We start from the raw sequence: 19,103 nt of genomic DNA on the forward strand, positions 1-19,103 counted from the left end.
AACCTGGATCCTCAGGTAAGATTTAAATGTGATAAATCGGAAGCTAGCACAGACAAAAATACAGCTGCCAGGAAATTACTTCATTTGAAGAAAAGTGTCAGTGCTTTTTGGCATTCAAAAAGTGATCCAAATAAAAGGGCCACAGAACACATTATACATCTTTAAATGTGCAGTATGTAAAGCTGAACCTTATTTTCACATCCCTTCCAAGTAAGTGCTTTAATACAATATCTAGATGATGAAGTGAGTGTTTTTAGGACTTGGCGAGGCAGTAATGCAGTGGCTGGGGAGTAGAAAAATATAGAGAAGCACACTGCATCTACTCTAAAATGTCCGCTGGCAGGAAAACTCAGAGCTTGGCTGAATACTATGCCTCCATAGTTTAAGTGTGGCTGCAGCTTTCTGCAGTGTCTTATCTGGCATCACTGCAGACTGATGCTGAATAATATATCATGAAATAGCAAGATGTGAAGAAATGATGAGGTAGAGCAGGGTGAATTATTAAGTCTCTCTTAGTCGTTTTATCTTGACCTTTTCCCCCACCTTGACACACTATAATCAAACAGTTTCACGTTCTCCGACACTCAAACGGAGCAGCGTTATGGAAAAGTTGAAGTTGCTAATGTATATAAAAAAAAAAAAAATCACAAAAAGCTTTGGATGGAAAACAGCAAGCCAGCGAAGCTGAATGCGCTCCAGTTATGGGAGTTATTTCTGGACTGCTTCCACATACATTATTCACACGAAACGAAGGGTAGACGGCACACAAGCCATTAAACTCACCCCGAGATCCGCGCGAGCTCGCTGAAACATCACAGCCACGAGGACAAGGTGAGTTCAGGTGCATGCAACAGGCGAGCCAAGTGAGGGCGCAGTGGACTCCTCACAGTTCAAGGCACGAGAGGCGAGATCGAGCCCGAGCGGCGTGCGGATGATACGCCACTTCTCATTGGCTCAGGATGTCAAATAGGCGGTGCTGTGCGCGGCGTTTCATTGATATACCCTACAGCTGGTGGCTGCGGACACCAAACGGAGTGAAAGGGCTAAGAAAGTGATGACGGCTTGATGTAGAGGGGTTGTGGGGGTTTTTTAAGCGAAGGCTCGAGAGTTGGTAGAGTGTTTTAAAGAGTGGCACACCAAAGATTTTCAGAAACAAAACAGTCAAAATGCTCTGCCACGTTACTCGTCCGGATTCGGTGGTGATGGAAGTGGAAGTTGATGCGAAGGCGAACGGTGAAGATTGCCTCAACAAGGTAAAGACGGGCTGCACGTTTTATTCTTCTTTGTGTCTTAATGTGAAAATAACGTCGCCGTATGTCCGTCGGTGAGCCAGCACGGCTCGGGTCGTCCGAAAAATATTTTCTTATGTTTCAGTCAACTTCACCTCTAATGTGTCGCGCTCATTTATGAGTCGACTATATGTGGCGAATAAGACTGAAGAGCCGAGTTTCTGCACGATTAGAAGATTTTATTTGTTTTTATTTCTTGAATTAATTAATTCGCCACAGCTTCATTGAGCTTCAGCTTTAAGCTACAACAAAACTGTCACCTGCTTTGTTGCTTGTAGCAAACTAGGACTGAGGAAACAATGTTCTGAGCGCCAAGTGCAGAAAAAAGGTCAACTCTTTCTTCTTTCGTGTCCTTTTCTTCTTCTTCTTCTTCTTTCGTTATTCTTTTATTTTAATAATACAAACCCTCTAAAGTGTCACTTCTGTCAAAAAGACACGGAGCTGAAACACGTAGAGAAAAGTTTTGTTAGGTTGCTGGGAAGCTGCCGACTGCCACTTCAGGCTCCTTCGCTTAGTCAGAGGCAGATGGCTTTGTGCAGGTTACTCCAGGTCATCCTGCCGCCTCTCAAGATGAAACTTAGCTTTTCACATCTCTACCCACCACCACCCCCAACTCAACATGGACACAGTAGTAACTGTTATTTCCTTTGATTGCCATTTCCCCTCCTCATTATGATGTTAATCTATTTAATATGCACAGAACGAGTTTTATCTCAGCCTCCTGGCTCCCTGTGCAGACTTTCAGCAGCAGTTATGTAATAAACCCATGGCTGCTGCCGCCGGAGGAGCGTGGGATTGCGGGCTTGATGAGCCCCTGTACCCCGGGAGGGGCTCCAAGTTCACTTCGTGAGCTTCAGAATATTGATGGGGGTTTGTGTGTTGGCGTATCTGCAGTAACAGCAGTACTGGTGAATTTCCTTGTAAAAAAAAAAAAAAAAAAAGTCCAGTGGGACTTTACTCAGTTGGTTCTCGTCACTTTCCACATGACAAGAAAAGTTATCGATTGCCTCTTTAAAGGAGCTCTTCACCATCTGTCACTGTCCTGTGGTGAAAAGCTTCACGCCTCACTTCGTCTGTTTGCCTTTCTTCAGGTTTGCAGAAAGTTGGGCATAATCGAAGTAGACTACTTTGGGCTGCAGTTCACAGGCAGCAAAGGAGAAAACCTGTGGCTGAATCTGAGGAACCGCATCAGCCAGCAGATGGATAATTTGACACCCTGTCGGCTCAGGCTGCGGGTCAAGTTCTTCGTGGAGCCCCATCTGATTCTGCAGGAGCAGACGAGGTACTTTTGAAAGTTTGCCCGCTGTAAAGACACCGTGTGCAAGGAAATTTGCTCATAGGCCTTAGAACAGCTATAACTCTGAACTACTTCCTCTTATTGTTTTGAGTGTGTAAATGTGTTCGTCATCTCCTCTAAAACGGGTCGAAGAAATGACATCAATTTTCTTTTTCATGACTTTAATGAGGAGCACGTGTTTGGGGAAACAAAACAAAGCCACCATTGGCGAGTTCCCAGAGCATAATCTGATCACTGTTTCCAACAAAGTGAAAATGCCCTATAGTAACCTCTTCCCCAGTCCTTCCGGGGTTACTATAGGTCATTTTGGTGAAGCGCCAGGCAGGAAATATGATCCAGCAGCTCTGGTGCTGTGTGCTGCTCTGAGCCTACCCCCAGGGACCCTCTGTGTGACAGCCAGGACCTCTCGTCACTGCTCCCATTCAACTCGAAATATCTTTTTGTTTCAATTGGCCGTGGCTGTTTTTCGTGTGAACAAAAGCCCTCCCGTTTTCTGCTTTTTCTGCAGATGCGGTTTGGGGAAAAGCTTGTGTGAGGGGTGCTTACCCTTGCGAGAATATGCCGTCAATTAGAATAACAGTTGCAGCTGAAGTTCTGGATAACTCTTGTTCACTTTCTGTGCTTTATTGGTCATTAGGCGATGGCAAGCAAAACTGCTGCTACAGTGAGTTGACATGTAGTTTTAACATGTGCCCTTCTCTGGTAGACTAGTTTAAAAAAACAAGTAACAATCCCAGGCTTGTCTGACTCGGTAGTCCCCTGCCCACAGACTGTAAAGTTATAAATGGAAAGTGAATTTTCAGCCTTTGAAACGAGTCCCAAAAACTTGTTTTGATGGAGTCGATGTTATGTTCACCCCGGGTGATGTGGTGAGTGTTTGATACCATGGATAGGAATCAAGGAAGCACTTGAACTGCAGCATTCCACTAGAACTATTTATCAAGCTAAACTGTCCCTGTTGTTCTCCGGTTCACCTACTGCTCCGACTCTCTTCCTTCTCCCTTCACTGTGCTCTATCAAATGTAAAAAGAGGGGATTTCTAATGTTTCTTCATGTGCTGCAGTTGGGCGATTAAACTGTGCCCACTCCTATTTCCTCTCTTTCTGGCTCTTCTCCCTCCATCTTCCAATTCCACTCCACTGTAGCCCATATTTGGCAACCTTTTGAAGAAGAAAGTGAAAGGACAGTCAGGGGGGCTAAGGGCACGGAGGACACTTGGCTGCCTGTGCGCTGACCTCCAGTAGATTAGCAGGAGTTATCAGCAGATGGCTGGTGTTTGGTCAAGACGTGGGGGGTGGGCGGTGAAAAGAAGTGAGATAAAGATTTTAAATTGCAGGTAAGGTCAGGTGGGTCGCTGCTAATAAATACTCGCACATGTCACACTTCACCACGCTGTGAGGTTAGGTGTTTAATTTTGGCTCAGCCTTCATGCCGTCCGTCTGCTCAGATGTGATATAATATGAGGGGTGAGCCTGCAAACACTGGCATCAGTTTTTAGAGAGAAGGCCAAGCTGTTGATGTTACAGCAGCAGCATTTTGAGGACAATCGCACGTGGCTCAGAAAATCCTTTTAGTGCATTTAGAGTGGTGGCATTTCTATGAAAGACTCGCATCTTTTTTTTTTTTTCTTGATTTTTATCTCGTGTGTGTGCATTTAACATCATCTTTGCTAGTGAACGGTCTACAAAAGAGTGGCATGCAAGGACCTTCTACACCAATTGATTAATTTTTTGTACTTGTAAAGAAAGGCAAAAGGACCAGTTTTAGCTTATTGTGTAGCTACAATGCATGGATGATTAATGCATCGTTTTCCTGAAAGATGGGTTTTGGAGGTTTTTTTGTTTGTTTGGTTGGTTTTTTGTTGTTGTTTTTTTTGCTTTGTAGAAAATAAATTCAAAATTTAAGCAAATGGTGCTTAGACAGACTAGCTTCCCTTTTCTTGTTCTGTCACCTTTGACCTAGTTAAGCTACAAGACTTCCTGAAAGTTGCTCTGAATGCACACATGCTGTCATGACACGCCTCATGACACAAAGCCATCTTCTACAGTCCACTTTAAAAAAAAAAACAAAAAAAAAAAAACCTTTTTTATTAGTCACACCCCTACACCTTCCACTGCAGCAGAACATCCAATAATTATTTTGAGTGCATTTGTGTACCCATCTGAGTATCTTCTGCTGCTTTTTTATTTATTTATTTTTTTTCCCCTCTTGTGTTCAGTTGAGCAATAAGTAGCAAGTGTGTGCGAACTTTAGTAAATATTCCATGCAGAGCTTGGAGGATAGCCTTGCCACCGTCACTGTCCCCTTATGGGCCTTTATAGACCTTACATAACCTGATGAACCTGCAGAGCTGCTTATATAAGCTGCTGCGCACTTTGCTGCTGCTTTAAGCCTAGCAGGTCACAAGTGTTAACCCTGCACGTGAGCATTAAAAGAAGCCTTAATGCTCAGATGCAGCAGACTGTTTGGGCACATTCTGCCAATTCATTTTAATCTTTGGTAGATAAACGTGACATTCAGACTCTAAACCTGAATTCATAGTATTTAAGAGGGTATGCAGTGTGACTGTATTGCGGGGCTTAAATTCAGCTTGCATCTGCGATAAAAGTGTCCCAGATCATGCTTCTAAAACCTCATTTACTTTTTTATCTGTTTGCTTTTCTTTTGCAGACTTGTTTAATATAGCTTGTCTAGAACAGTTTATGCTATTGTGTATAAAATTGACTTGGGGTGGCTTCTTTCCATCTCTCTATCAGCTTGTTTGTTTTTATTTATGTATTTTTCTTCTGTTCGTAAAAGTTCTTCGTTCCATAAGTTCTATAAAACATCCAGCATCAACTGACCTGTTACTGGAATAATGCTGCTTTTATTGGTTAAAGGATGCTGACAGAAGGGCCTCAACAGTCTCTGTTATCTGCATTATTAAACGCTACTTGCTAAAGGGCATTTATAGTTTAAATATGTGAATGTTTTCCCCTTCATTAGCACTCCTGTTTAGCATTCTGGTCAGGCAGTAAAAAAACAAAAAACTAGATGGCCCCAGAAGGCACAGCTATTAGCACAGGCTGTATCAGAGGTCCTGGTTGTTAACCCGTGTGCCTCCTCTGGTTTAAGCCTTTGTTTAACATCAATCCAAATCAAACTCAAAGTGAGTTTTATTTAAAGGAGAATTATTTTAATTGATTATGGCTTTTGAATAAAATGTTTATTTGAATCACTGTTGTTCAGGATGGTGACACAAGTAGAAAAGACACGGACAAACCCTAAACAGTTTTGCCTAAACGGTCTCGTGTGTGTGTGTGTGTGTGTGTGTGTGTGTGTGTGTGTGTGTGTGTGTGTGTGTGTGTGTGTGTGTGTGTGGAAAAAGCTCAATTTGACTGCTTTTTTTTTTTTTTTTTTTTGTATTCTCAGCAGATCAGTTTTGTTTCTATAACGCACAATTGCAGATAAGGACTATGAAGAACGAGCCGTGTTTGACAAAGTTCATACACGGCCTCTTAGAGTGAATGTTCTACAAAAACAATTTATGCAGGTCACACTCGATTATCGTTTTCAGGTCGTTGTGACATGCTACACAGACTATTAAGCCAAAGATCACATGATGCCTGTGGGTCTTCGAGTGTTGTTTTATCTGCAAGCTCTACAATCAGTAATTCTTCTCCTCCAGCTTCTGTATAAATTTCTTACCGTCTGTTTGTTGTGCACTTGAGTAACCTTGCCGTGGTTCTTTTGAAGCCACAACATGACAGTTTTTATATTTTTATGGTGCCTGAACTTGATGCTGGGCAGTAATGGCAATATTTTACCAGCCAGTTGCTTGAAACCCAAGAAGTGTTGCAGACAAGCAGCGGCTTTGTTTTAATACAGTGTCGGCTTTCAGTCCAACTTGTCAGTTCAAAAGCAAGTTTTATTTAGCGCTTGGCATTAATGCTGCGCAACTGTGCATCAAACTATGCGATCAAACCGCCCACAGCTTCAGAGAGGATGAGCAGAGGTAACTATAGTTCACTGACTGCTAGTAACCTCACGACACATTGCTTCTGGCAGGGTGTTATTTGACTAACTTACAAACCGCATTGTTGAGAGTCCAACCGATGAGGTCGGAAACTCTAGTAGTGATTGGCTGAAAGAAGTGCAGGCGGAGGTGTTAGGTTTCAGTTTGCGGGGATGTTTTGTACTCCTGTGAAATGAACCGGTTGACATTCAGCTTGGTGGTTGGTCACGGCACAAAAAAAAGATGAAATGGTTTTTATAGATGGGTGGAACATACTGGAAAGTTTAGTTGACTTTGAAAAGTTCTGTTTTCTTCTTCAGAGCAAATGTATTTAGAAAAAAATAATAATTAAAGGTTCTCACTGAGTTGCTGGAGGGGGGGACAATTCCTTTAGGGATATTTCAGTGTTTTCAAATGGTTCAAAGACGGAGCAGAATAAATCAGCTGAAAAATATATCTTCATCCCTCTTAGCTCCGCTCTTTGGCCGGTGACCTATTTTGAAATATTCGTTCTCAGGGCCCAGGCCTGCTTTAATTGAATTATTCCAGTTAGGCAATCAAGTATTGAAACTCTTGCACAGCCCTTCACACAACGATCTCCACAACATCCACAAGCTCTGTTTTCAGGAGATTTCATTTCACCTGTGCTCTCTTGGCACTGACGAGTGTTATGACTGTAAATGAGTAACCCTTTTAAGCCTTTGTTTATGGGTTTTCTCCATTAAAAGACAAAGCAATGGGGTGTATACAAAGTAATACAGTAGAAGTAGGCCACGAGACTTTGTGCACATTTCCTGGCATTCAGTCTGCATGTGTGCACGCTAGTTGGATCAGCCTAGAGAACAAAACAAATGCTGAGATGATGGCTGCAGCTCTAAAAGTACTTTCTTCAGTAATGATGCATGTGCAAATGTATCTGGATAGTATCATGCATTGCTCCTTGACACTGTGACTCAGAGCTGTCTAGCTGCTGATAAATGGCTCTCCGGTCACTCAAAGGGGGGTCACGGTGACTAGATTCTTTATCATCTGCTTGGAAACCAATTTGCTTGGGCCTGAGGGGGTTTATTTGTCCATTTCTGTTGTCTTTTGTTGCCGTTATAAAAGACGCGTAACCCTGAAGGATTTGTAAAAGACTTAACACTTTTTTTTTTTTTTTATGCGTCCAGACATACTGAGTCACAAATCCTTCCTTTCTTTCTCAGTGTTTCCAAAAGGAAGCTGCACAGTAAATTTAAGGAAGTCTGCCTGAATTGGATCAAGACCACATCAGCAAATCAAGCTCAACTCCCATGTTGGGTTATATTGTGAATTTATGGGCTCTTGCTTGTCTAATAGGAAGGATCTTGACAGGTGCTGAGACTGCCCGATCCTAGCACAGCTGTCTGAAAAGCTCTTTATTCAACAAATAGGTCAGGAAGTCCTTGCCTTGTAACTAACAGGGACAAAAGTGATAAAACTTGCTTTTACCAGGTTAAATTTGTGACTGTGTGGTGTTGCTGTTCAAATCCAGTGTTTAAAAGCACAACAGCAGGACGCGTGCACATGAAGCAGTTGTGTGCCGAGTTGTTTTTGTGGTGTTCAGTGGAGTGCATATTTGTTACCTCAGGCTCGTCAGACAGGAACGACTAGCAGTGATCTCTAGTTACCTCTTCTTCAAGATTTTTCTTCCTAATAGTTATTTTAGCCTGAGCTCAGCAAAGCACGCACACCTGTTTACACATATCTGGCTTCCCACAACACTGGAGTAACACAAGTTTGGTGTCTTACCCTGCAGCCAAAGGGAAGGGCCCAAAAGTGCATCTCATGGCACACTGACACAAGTCGAGCAATGTTGAGGTAAAAGTTTTGGGTACGTCTCCTCTCTTGTCTTATCTTATCGGTGCTGCGATAGCCAACAGGTCCGCACTTGTGCTGAAGGGCGCTTTTGAAATTTTAATTGCCGTTCATGGCAGCAATGTACATCTTGGCAGTCCCCACTTAAACTAGAGTAACCTCTGCGGCTTGCCCTATGGTAACCCTTTACAGCAACCTGTAGTAACCTCTCCGTCAAGTCGGTCCTATTGTTTGCGTCAGGCAGGTAGCTAACGAGCAGCTCGCCGTCACATGACGCCTGCTGGGCTTGACACAATAGATTGCAGTGTTTGTGTGTGCGCGTGCTTGAGGGAATGGGATGTTTAACACCATATCAAAGCAGTGTTTGTTATGCCTGAGGCTAGTCAGCTGCGGGGTTTCGTTGTTACAGTCTGGCTTTATCTGGGATGGTGTAGACTTGACTGTTTGTGTGCCCCACAGCTGCTTTTTGCTGCTGGAAACACTGCGAATGTGTGTTGGAGGAGGTGTCTGTTTTGTTTTTGGTTTTTTTCTTTTTTTTTGCATTGCAAAGCTGATGCACTGCATGTGCATATTCTGTGTGGGCTCCTCCTGCTCCCCTGAGATGACAGAGGAAACGCCACATCCATGTCTTCTGTAGTTCCCATAGGGGTTCTCAAGTACCGGTAGATGCGTTTTCCACATAATCAAAACAAACGCTTTGTACACACATAATGAAGAGTGTGGTGAGTGCTTCTTCTCCACTCGACTCATAAATGTCCTTGTAAAGCTTCTCAAATATCCCGAAGTCACGGTATGACCTGATTTGCACAAATGAAAATGTCTCTCTTGGCATCATGCTTCAAAGGGAACTTTGGCCCAAGGGAGGTTTTGCTTTAGTCGAAATAGCGAGCAATTTGAGGCACAATATGCTTTAAGTCTACATCAGGAATATGGAGCTCCCAAAAAAATGCTGAGAAGAGAGAAAAGTGCATTTTAAGTTTTATTTGTAGAGCACTGGAGGACTAAAGATGACAATCAGGATGTTTGTCCGGTGGAAGCTGCAGAGCAGGTTTATAGACAGTTACTTTGTTATAGGTCGAATCGAGGAAGGATCGTTTGGGTTACTTGCGTTCAGTGTTTTCATGATGTAAGAACTGAGTCACTTAGGGTGTTCCTGTTGACGTATTGTCTCCTGCTGCTAGAAGGAAGAAAAGTCCTTACATCTTTTGGTCAAAACAATAGCAAGACATGTCAAGACTTGTGTTTTTGGAGTATGGAGATATTTTCCTTGACCACGCCAGAACTGTGTGTTCCCTGTTAAAACATTAACTCAAAACAATAACAGTTCTTGCCCACTGTAAAACTTCCACATTTCGGAGCAGAAATGGTTTGGTTTAGGCACAAGCATGAGTAACGACGTAATTAGGGTTTAAATGGCTATATCACATTTTTGGCAAGAAGCCCAAGAGATGGACATGGATTACACACAGAGCCTGGCCGGCAGTCACGTAATCGAGCCCCAAGCAGTGCATGTTCAGTTTCCCATCGAGCTGCAAAGTCTAAATGCGCATGACATTAGAGAGCTGTTGTTTGCATCTTTAACTTTGTTTCTCAACTTCTACTTTTAGGGTTTCCAGTGAAATTACACTTAAAGGAAGTTAGTGGTGTATGTTTTTGAGGAAGTTGTAGAAACGGAGAGAGTGGTTGTAACCGCCGAGTACGAGCCAAGTGGTTTTTCCTTCTGCTGCACACACAGTTGCAGTCTGTGATGGGATTTAAGCTTTGCAATGACCACCTGCTCTGACATGTCTGGGTGACTTGAGTATAACACATGGAAGTTGGTTCTGCATGACTATGTCAAAAGTAATAAATGAATCCCTCTGTTTATTTTTTTAAGCCAATGGTTATTTAGGTAAAGTTTTTTTTTTTTAAATAAACAAAATAAAATCTCCACTAGTGCTGAGTTTAGTGTGAAAAATTCTTATTTCTCCTCTTTTTCTGCCATGTAGACACATTTTCTTTACGCACGTGAAGGAGGACCTCCATAACGGTCACCTGCGTATGGGCTCGGAACAAGCCGAGGAGCTGAGTGCACTCCTGGCACAGGCGGAGTTTGGCGACTACAACCAAAACACAGCCCAGTACTGGTATTCAGAGCTGTGTGGAGAAGAGCCCAGCCCCGCCACCATCGACAGGTACAGCACTTGCCAAACATGAAAATAAAATGTCTTTGTGAATATGCGACATTTGCACATGAAAGATGTACTAAGTTATAAATTATGCTGCAGCCTAACATTACCTCTAGTGAAGTTTTCTTAGTTTATGAGACAACTGTAGTTTTTATAGCCCACAAACATGCTTTCTAAGACACTCTGTACCACTGGAAAGTCACTGAAGCCACCGTGCTATTTTTGAGGGGGGTAGGAGTCCAGCCGAGGAGGCATGATGAAAAGTAAATAATGGAGCATGGCAACGAGCCAAAGGTGGCATAATGTGGCAGCTAATGGTCATCAATATTAAAATAATTTAAGAAATTAAAATGCTGTCTTTAGCAAAAAAGGAAGCAGTACAGTTAAACAGAACTGTCTTTTAAACTAGACTGCACTTTTCCCCTACATTGCAGCAGTTTTTTTTTGTTTTGTTTTGTTTTGTTTTTTTTTTCTTTTCCAAGTGAAAGACTTAAAGACTCAGATAAGAACACATCACGCACAGCCACATGGTTGGTGTATGCTGTGAGCTAATGCACAGACTGATAAGCAAACAGAAGCTGACAGGAGATCAGAAAGCATGTGCTCGCAGGGTTTCACTAACAGAACCTCCCACTTTCTCGTTAAATATAACAAGGACGACGGTTTTACTGCGTTTTTAACGTATGAGAACATGGATCGCGTTCTGTTACGAAATGTCACGTGTAGATGGGAAAGTGTAAACACAGCTTCCCCTTCTCTTCCTACATGTTGTGCAAATGGCCCGGTCTCTCTATATATTTTATAGCTCTCAGTATGGTAATACATATACTCTTGTGCTTTTTTGCAACTGACTAAAAACATTTTTTGCCCCTGCAGTATCATTTCCAGACACAAAACTCTAGAAGGTCTGAGCCAGGGCTCAGTGGAGTATCAGGCCCTGCAGCTGGTCTCCTCTCTGGAGCATTACGGCGTGGAGTGGCACTGGGCTCGCGACGCAGACGGTCAGAGGATGGCAATAGGAGTTGGTCCTGAAGGCATCGCTATTTGCAAGGAGGATTTCAGCTTGGTCAACAGGTACAACGACCGACATCTATAGTAATAACCTTGTTTCTAATATAACTGCATGTTTGATAATACAGGACGCGGCAGCATTTAACAACTTCCTGTTAACTTATTTTAGGATAAGCTATCCAATCATCCAGATCGCCACCCAGTCGGGGAAAAGTGTCTACCTGACAGTTACCAAGGACACGAATGACAGCGTTGTGCTTCTGTTTAAGCTGATCAGTAACCGGGCAGCCAGCGGCCTGTACCGAGCCATCACAGAGACGCATGCTTTCTACAGGTGAGGGTTAGAGCCATATTTAATCCCAGATCAGCGACTCGTGTATATAGTACACAAAGCCTATGTACTGCAGCTATGTGGCTGCATTTAAGAGAAGTGGTTCAAAGCTTTAAACCATAACTGTAAGTTATTGCATCTCAAATGTTAGAAATCACAGGACAAAGTCTGCAGCTCACCTAATGTCATGAGCCCAGATGAGTTTAAATATTGAAATAAGTTTTTATGCATTGCTGCACAGCTGTGTGTGTATCATTATGCACGTGTGTGTGTGTCAGCAGTCTTTGTTGTTAGTCATTCACCAGTCTGTTTATTGTGGACTATCCTTCACTTAACACTAGTGAATTATTAGAGAGGTGCAGTAAAACATAACCTAAAATGTGCTCTGTAAAAACTTGTTTTGTTCTCTTTAGGAGAGCATAAAGTGTCCCTGCCTGACCTGCTTAAGTAAATATGAAAGTGAAAAGTGTGTGTGTGTCCCCAAAACTCTTTGCAGTGAGCAGGGACAGTTTAGATGGCTGAGCTATGAAATTGTTCTCAATCACAATGATACAAAGACAGACCTGTCCTTTAGCTGCCAGGATAGTTGTTTTTTTTGTTTGTTTGTTTTTTTTTTTAACTCTGCAGACAAATCATTTATTTTAGTAGTAAATGGAACAGGATGGTTGCAAGTCACAATTTGCATTGATTATCTTAAACTGAAATCAAAGCTCAAATTCGTTGGCAGTAGTATTAATGCTTTTTTTTTTTTTTATATATTATTATTTTCAGGTGTGACACAGTTACCAATGCAGTGATGATGCAGTACAGCAGAGACTTCAAGGGCCACCTCGCCTCACTCTTCCTCAACGAAAACATCAACCTGGGCAAAAAGTACGTTTTTGACATCCGACGTACCGCCAAGGAAGTGTACGACCACGCTCGGCGAGCGCTCTACAACTCTGGCGTGGTGGACCTGATTTCCCGCTCTGAAAGCAGGGATCGCTACTCCCCTTCACGCTCCCCAAGCAGGGACGGCGAGCAGGACAAGGGGCTGGACTGTGGCAGCTGCCAGCAAAGCCGCGCCCTGCAGGAACGTCTGCAGAAGCTCAGAGAGGCTCTGCTGTGCATGCTCTGCTGCGAGGAGGAGATAGATGCTGCATTCTGCCCCTGCGGCCATATGGTGTGCTGCCAGACCTGCGCAAATCAGCTTCAGGTGAGGATTTCTCCACAGTCACATGTGCTGACAAATGACTCCTTAAAAGTGACTTTTGCTTGAAAATCAAACAGTTTCTGCTCCTACGTTGAGTTTTCAGTTTCACCAAAAGCCTTTTAAAATTATTTTAGCTCCAGATTCTTATCTTTTTTTTTTTATGGTCTTTTAAACAACATCCAAAGCCTTGCTTTACACTCTGCTGACCTGATTGTCCCCCACACTTAATCAGCTAAATGTGGCCCATCTTGTGGAAGCAGATGGTGTGTGAGAGTGTGCCCTTATGAAGGGATTATGTCAGCCAGGCAAATCTCTCTTCTATTAATTCAAATGGGGAAACGTGACCCAACTAATAGATGTGTGAATCACTCCGAAACTTTAAGGCAAAAGGAAACGTTTACTTCTTTGGAAAGAATCACAGTTTAGTTTTGTGGTTAAGTTTGTGTTGCCCTCACTGCAGCACGATCAAAGTTGAACATTGAAATCACGAGGCCTACGTGTTTGTGAAAGTGGTGCAGTTTTCCTGTTTCCCCTCTTAAACAGATGTATTTTAAATGCTTTTCTTCCTCTATTTCCCCCCAGTTGTGTCCCGTGTGTCGATCGGAGGTGGAGCACGTGCAGCACGTCTACCTGCCCACTTGCACCAGCCTCCTGAACCTGACGTTGACGGACAACCACCAGCACCGCAGCAATATTCCCGCGCCCATCCACAGAGACACGGCCTCTCCTCACACCTGCTCCACCACAGAGTATGAACACAAGCTCTACCACACATAAAGACGGCACCACCAAGAACTCCACCGTGAACACTTTGAAGTTATAACAGACAGATTTCATACAAAAGAAGGAACATTTGCTTTTTCATCAGCTTTTTTCCCTTTTTCTGTCCCTGACTGAACTTCAGAAATGACCAAAAATAGAAACTCCTGAGCATATTTAAAGATCTCCGCACTTAAACTACACTGATTCTTTGTTTTTGATGATGTTCAGTTTGTCACTGGTTCATTAGTATTTTTTTTTCCTTCCTTTTTGCTCTTTGTGTGTCATTCTGTCCAAACATTGTCTATTTTATTTTTTTAAATATCATTATGCCCTGCCACAGTATAATTTTTATTAAGATTAGGCTCTTATTGTGAATTAAATTATTGCATCAGTTGACCTGATACACAATTATGCTTTTGAACTTGTATTTTGGTTGAATGCTCCATCGTGAGTAGCTCCTAGACTGGCTAAAAACGGTATTTAATTGAGGGTGTTTTTGTTTTTTTTAATAATTATTTTTGAAGCTTTGACATTTTAAAACTTTTATGTAATGGCTTGAAATGCAGTTATTTTTTCTTAATGTACATTTTTTGTTTTTTAATGCCAATGAGGAGGTATTTAGAGGTTTTGCAGCATACTGCTCCTGAGTTTGGCACGCATCGCACAAACTGCAGAAAGACTACCACAGTCTTCGTCTTGTTTTGATCAGAACTGAATCTTACTGACACTCCACTCGGTTTCTTTCATAGACCGCTCAATCTTCACGAGTTTATCTCTCGTCTGGACAGAGATAAAATTAAAAACACTAAAGACACAGACACAGAACGGTTGTATCCAAAAAGAATTGGCATTTTGTTGAACAGCAGCTGCTTCCTCTGAAAACCTCACCTATAAACTTCCTCTCTCGGATGTGCTAGTGAGTTTCGGTATTTTAGGGTACTGGGACATCGGTATGTGCAATACTTGCTTGCCAAGCTTTTCATTTTCAGTTTTATTTAATTTCAAAGAATATTAAAAAGATGAGGAAAAACCCATATACACCATTGTCACTTTACCAAGGAAGGTTTCCTCAAATATGCCTGGGCTTTGGCCTTAATGTAGCAGCAATGTTGTTATTATTATTATTATTATTATTATTATTATTATTATAATTATAATGCCAGCTTTCCAGAGTTTCTGCTAGGAAGATGAATCTTTTTGTCTACGCTGACCCAGCTAAGCTCAGTCACTGAAGGAGAAGGACTTTTATTTTTCACATTGTACAAGTAGTGATTTGTTTCTGTTTTCTGAAGCAAATGCCACTATGCTCTGTTAAACGACTTGGAATTAAACCCTTTTTTTTTTTTATATATTGTGCTTTAACAGAAAGTATTAATAAAGTTGGTTTTTTTTTAAAAAACAAAACTGAATTGTCTGTAAATTTGTGGCACAACCATCACTGTTTCTGGCTTTTACACTTGACTGTCGACCAAGCTTAAGTATACCTGTTGTGTAATGTGCTGACTGACATTAAGAACAAGGAACTAAGCTGTAGAAACCAGCAGGCTCGGTGTTTTCCCATCTAAAGGCTGATACTTCCTAAAATGTTCCCATGTGCATAATAAGACAAACCACAAGGAAAACTGCATGGAAAGCTTTGTTCATTGTTACTTTGATCCTCTGCCTTCTGGTAAATTCACCCGGTGTTTTCGTCCTTAAAGTGATGACACCCCACGGGTGCAGTTCCTCAAGTGGTCACTTGAGTTTGTTCCAAAAGTGAGCCGAATCCCCTGTAGAAGCCAGTCACTCCTTGTTTGGTGCTAATCCCAAACCAGGTCAAGTAAGGTGATGGGTTTTTTTTTTTTTTTTTTTTTTTTTTGGAAGATTCTCTAAGAAGTAACCAACCCTCAAAACTCAGGAGCTACTTTCAGAGAAATATAGTCATCAGATTGTCTGACTGTATTTTATATTTTGCATAATAAAGCAATGTGGATGTCCTTTAAATCCAACCAAAGTTAATGTCTGGCATGACTGAAGAACTGCAGGACCATGACTGTTCCTGAATACTTGAGCCTGCTGTGTATATTGTACAGCGAAAGATCAACCCATCATTTTCCATGGCAGGGAGAGAGGTGAATAAAGCCGAGAGGCTTTACACTAATTAGAAATGACAGTTACCACTGGACTGCCATTAGTCTGGGAGTAAGAGTTTAAGTAGAAGAGATATTGATTAGCCTTCCTCTTCCCTCTAACGCCTCTGTCTTTCTCTGACCTTCTCGATAAAAACAGTGCTCTCTTACCCACACACACCCTCCTTCATTGTCATTAAATACCTCCAAGGACATGATGACAGCTCGGAGAAGGAGCGCGGTGATTCCAACTCGGTGATCCGTGCAGAATTTGTCTTAATGCCGGTTTAAAAGCAAAACGGGTACCAGCAAATGAAACGCGACCTGAGAGTAAAGACAAAATTAATCCTCTCCAGACGTGGAAAAACAGTACTGCTTTCAACCATTTCAAAAAGCGCGTTCACCTCCCTGGATAGAAGTTCTTCACAAATTATTCTCACAACTAAACTTTAACCAAAAAGAAATGAGCCTTTAGTCTCAAACTGAGCAGTGACCTGTCACTGTATACACTGAGCCTTGAATAACCTCCATGTAGGGTGAGGCTTCAAAACACGGATGCTTGAGATCAATAGCTTCTTTTTTTCCCTTGGCACACATTCTCAGTGTTCTCACGTTGCCACAAACTGGTTATGTAGCATCTGCAGCAGTAATGCTTTACTCTGACCTACAGATTTGTAGTTAAAAAAAACAGTTCAGTTTAATTGCAGTAAACTGAACACTCAATTGTATTAGGTACACATTGCTGTTGAACCCCCCCCCCCCCCCCCCCTTTTTTCTTAATTGTTTGTGGCATAGATTCAACAAGGCACTCTACTGTGTTTGAGATCCATATTGAGATGGAAGCAGACATAAGAAAATGGTCCATGCACTTTATGTGGTCATAAAGGGCATGGATGTGGTCAATACACAGGCAGGCTGTGGCTTTTTGATGGTGATGGTATGAGAGAATACAGCATTACATCATCAACATAAGAACAGGCATTGTTTTTCCGGTCTTCTGTTGTTCCAGGTTTGGTAGCCTCAGCTTCCTGTTTTTACCTGTTGGGCGTGGCACCAGGTGTGGCCTTTTTCTTCAACGTTCAATATGTTGCGTGTTCAGAGTTGCTCTTCTGCATATCATGGTTAAGATGAGTGCATGGGGAGAATATGCAAACTCCACACAGGATGAGTTGAATCAGTACATTCAAACCACGGTGGTTAGCACCTTTGCCGCCGCCATGCTGCCCCTTTTTGGTCAGTTCTCTGTAAACCCCAGAGATGGCTCAGCAGTTTCCAAAACACTCACACCAACAGCCACATTCAGCATCACTTACATCACCTTTCTTCCACATATTGATGCTCTGTTTGAACTTGAGTGGAACATCTTAGTCATGTTTACATGCCTAATGTAACTGGCTGATTTATGTTAAAAAGAGGTTGAAAAAAGCACCCGATGAGTTTATTAGCAATAGCAGGGGCAAGGTGCACAGGTCTTTGTAAGCCTGACACTGTGCTAAAAAATTAATTGCAGAAAAAAACAGCCAATACCTCGAGTCATAAGCTCTTTGCAAGGTGAAACTTTTGTCACATTAAGCTAAAATATTTCTGATTCCACACAGAGGTGCATGAATTGCTTGTTGAGAAATTTCCATCAAAAAATTCAGAAGAATGGAAAGAAAACAGTTTAGTTATTCATTGAAGACTGGGAATTTCTTTGGACGAGCCTAATCTGCTGCATATTTTTGCTCAGTCACGTTTCAATAAAACACGTGTGTCTGAGCCGAGAGCCTACAAAACTTTGATGATTCTAAAACATGAAAGTTGGTTGTTTTTAAAAAGCTCACCATTAGAACCAAAGAGCAAGTCAGTGAGATATAATGTGTAAGTGATGCTGCCTGTTGTTTTAGTCTGACTGTACTATACAGGGAGCTCATTTATATTGTGATGGTGGCCTATAAAGAGCTGCAGCAGGACTCAGAGTATGTCAAAGCAAAACTACAGCTAAGGTTGTGGATATGAATCATAATGTGCACAGACTGTGGTTGTGGGAATATAGAGGCGCAAAAAAACACCACAGGTTAACAAGAACTCGACTGGGTGTCAAACCATTGTCTCTGGGGAATGACGCACTTTCTGAACTTTGTTCTTCTTCTTAAACTTCTGTTTGTGTGTAAAAAAAAACAAACAAACAAAAAAAGCAGAGCCTGCTGAGAAAAGACGTTATGCAGCATGTTGTTTGCGGTTCATGACAAATTTTACAGAGCTGTGCATCTTCCCTGATGGAGAAAAAATAATAAAATCTCCTTCATCCTCATCACCTTAGCTCGTCAAATAGAAAACAAATAGAATCTTTAAATTCTCATCATTTCAACTCGTGCCAGGAAAAGAACATCAAAGTTCTTCTCCAACTTCACCCTCCCTCTGCCATGTGGTCTTCACATCTGCTTGGCCCAGTGACACACTGCCGGGGGAAACACACTACTTCTGAACGTGCCGGAGATCTGGTTCCTTGGAAGCATCAGCTGGTAACCTAATACAGGGAGATACAGTCCAGTCTGAGTGTGTGTGTGTGTGTGTGCAAGTGCATGCCTCTGTGTTCTCTCAGAAGTTGTAAAGGGGACCAAACACCATCGCTGTGCCAAGATACACAACATTCTCCACCCAGAGGATTTAAACTTCATCATTTGCAAGCCGACTTCAGTGTGTTATAATGAAGTCTGCTGCTAACATGTGTCTTTGTGCGTATAACTGTGGCGCTTTGATGAATCATTTTAAAATCACACTGTGGAATAGGGTGCCTTGCTCTTCCTGTTATTTCCAAGTTTGCAGCTGGGCAAATAAAAATTTAAAAACTCAAAAAATGTTGGTGAGATAAAATTATCTGAGGGGAATGAATATGTTTGTTGTCACTGCCTGCCAAGAGGCTCGAATGGCTAAAAATATGCATTTCACATGATAAGAAAATAAAGAACCAGATTGTTTTAATAAGCTGACCTGTTGGGTTGTTATAGGGAAACATGGTTATATACAATACAGGCATTATATACGAGTTCCACGAACAACGAGAGCTCATACAAGCATTTACATAGTGTGTGTATACCCTTGTATCTACCTGCTTCCCTTTCACCTACTTCCT

General features: G+C 42.0%; 1 protein-coding gene across 1 annotated transcript; it reads left to right on the top strand.

The window, feature by feature from the left end:
• Nucleotides 1-1,014: 1,014 nt before the first annotated feature.
• On the top strand, nucleotides 1,015-14,705 carry mylipa (myosin regulatory light chain interacting protein a). Its single transcript, XM_085446095.1, has 7 exons — nucleotides 1,015-1,253; nucleotides 2,381-2,571; nucleotides 10,405-10,590; nucleotides 11,461-11,658; nucleotides 11,765-11,929; nucleotides 12,698-13,121; nucleotides 13,701-14,705. The coding sequence occupies exons 1-7, from the start codon at nucleotides 1,167-1,169 to the stop codon at nucleotides 13,893-13,895; spliced, it is 1,446 nt and encodes a 481-aa protein (XP_085302221.1). The 5' UTR covers nucleotides 1,015-1,166; the 3' UTR covers nucleotides 13,896-14,705.
• Nucleotides 14,706-19,103: the final 4,398 nt, after the last annotated feature.

The sequence above is a fragment of the Copadichromis virginalis genome, linkage group LG22, assembly GCF_057382275.1.
Source record: "Copadichromis virginalis isolate Kocher_CV1m ecotype Utaka linkage group LG22, C_Virginalis_male_GT1.1, whole genome shotgun sequence".
Lineage (NCBI taxonomy): Eukaryota > Metazoa > Chordata > Actinopteri > Cichliformes > Cichlidae > Copadichromis > Copadichromis virginalis.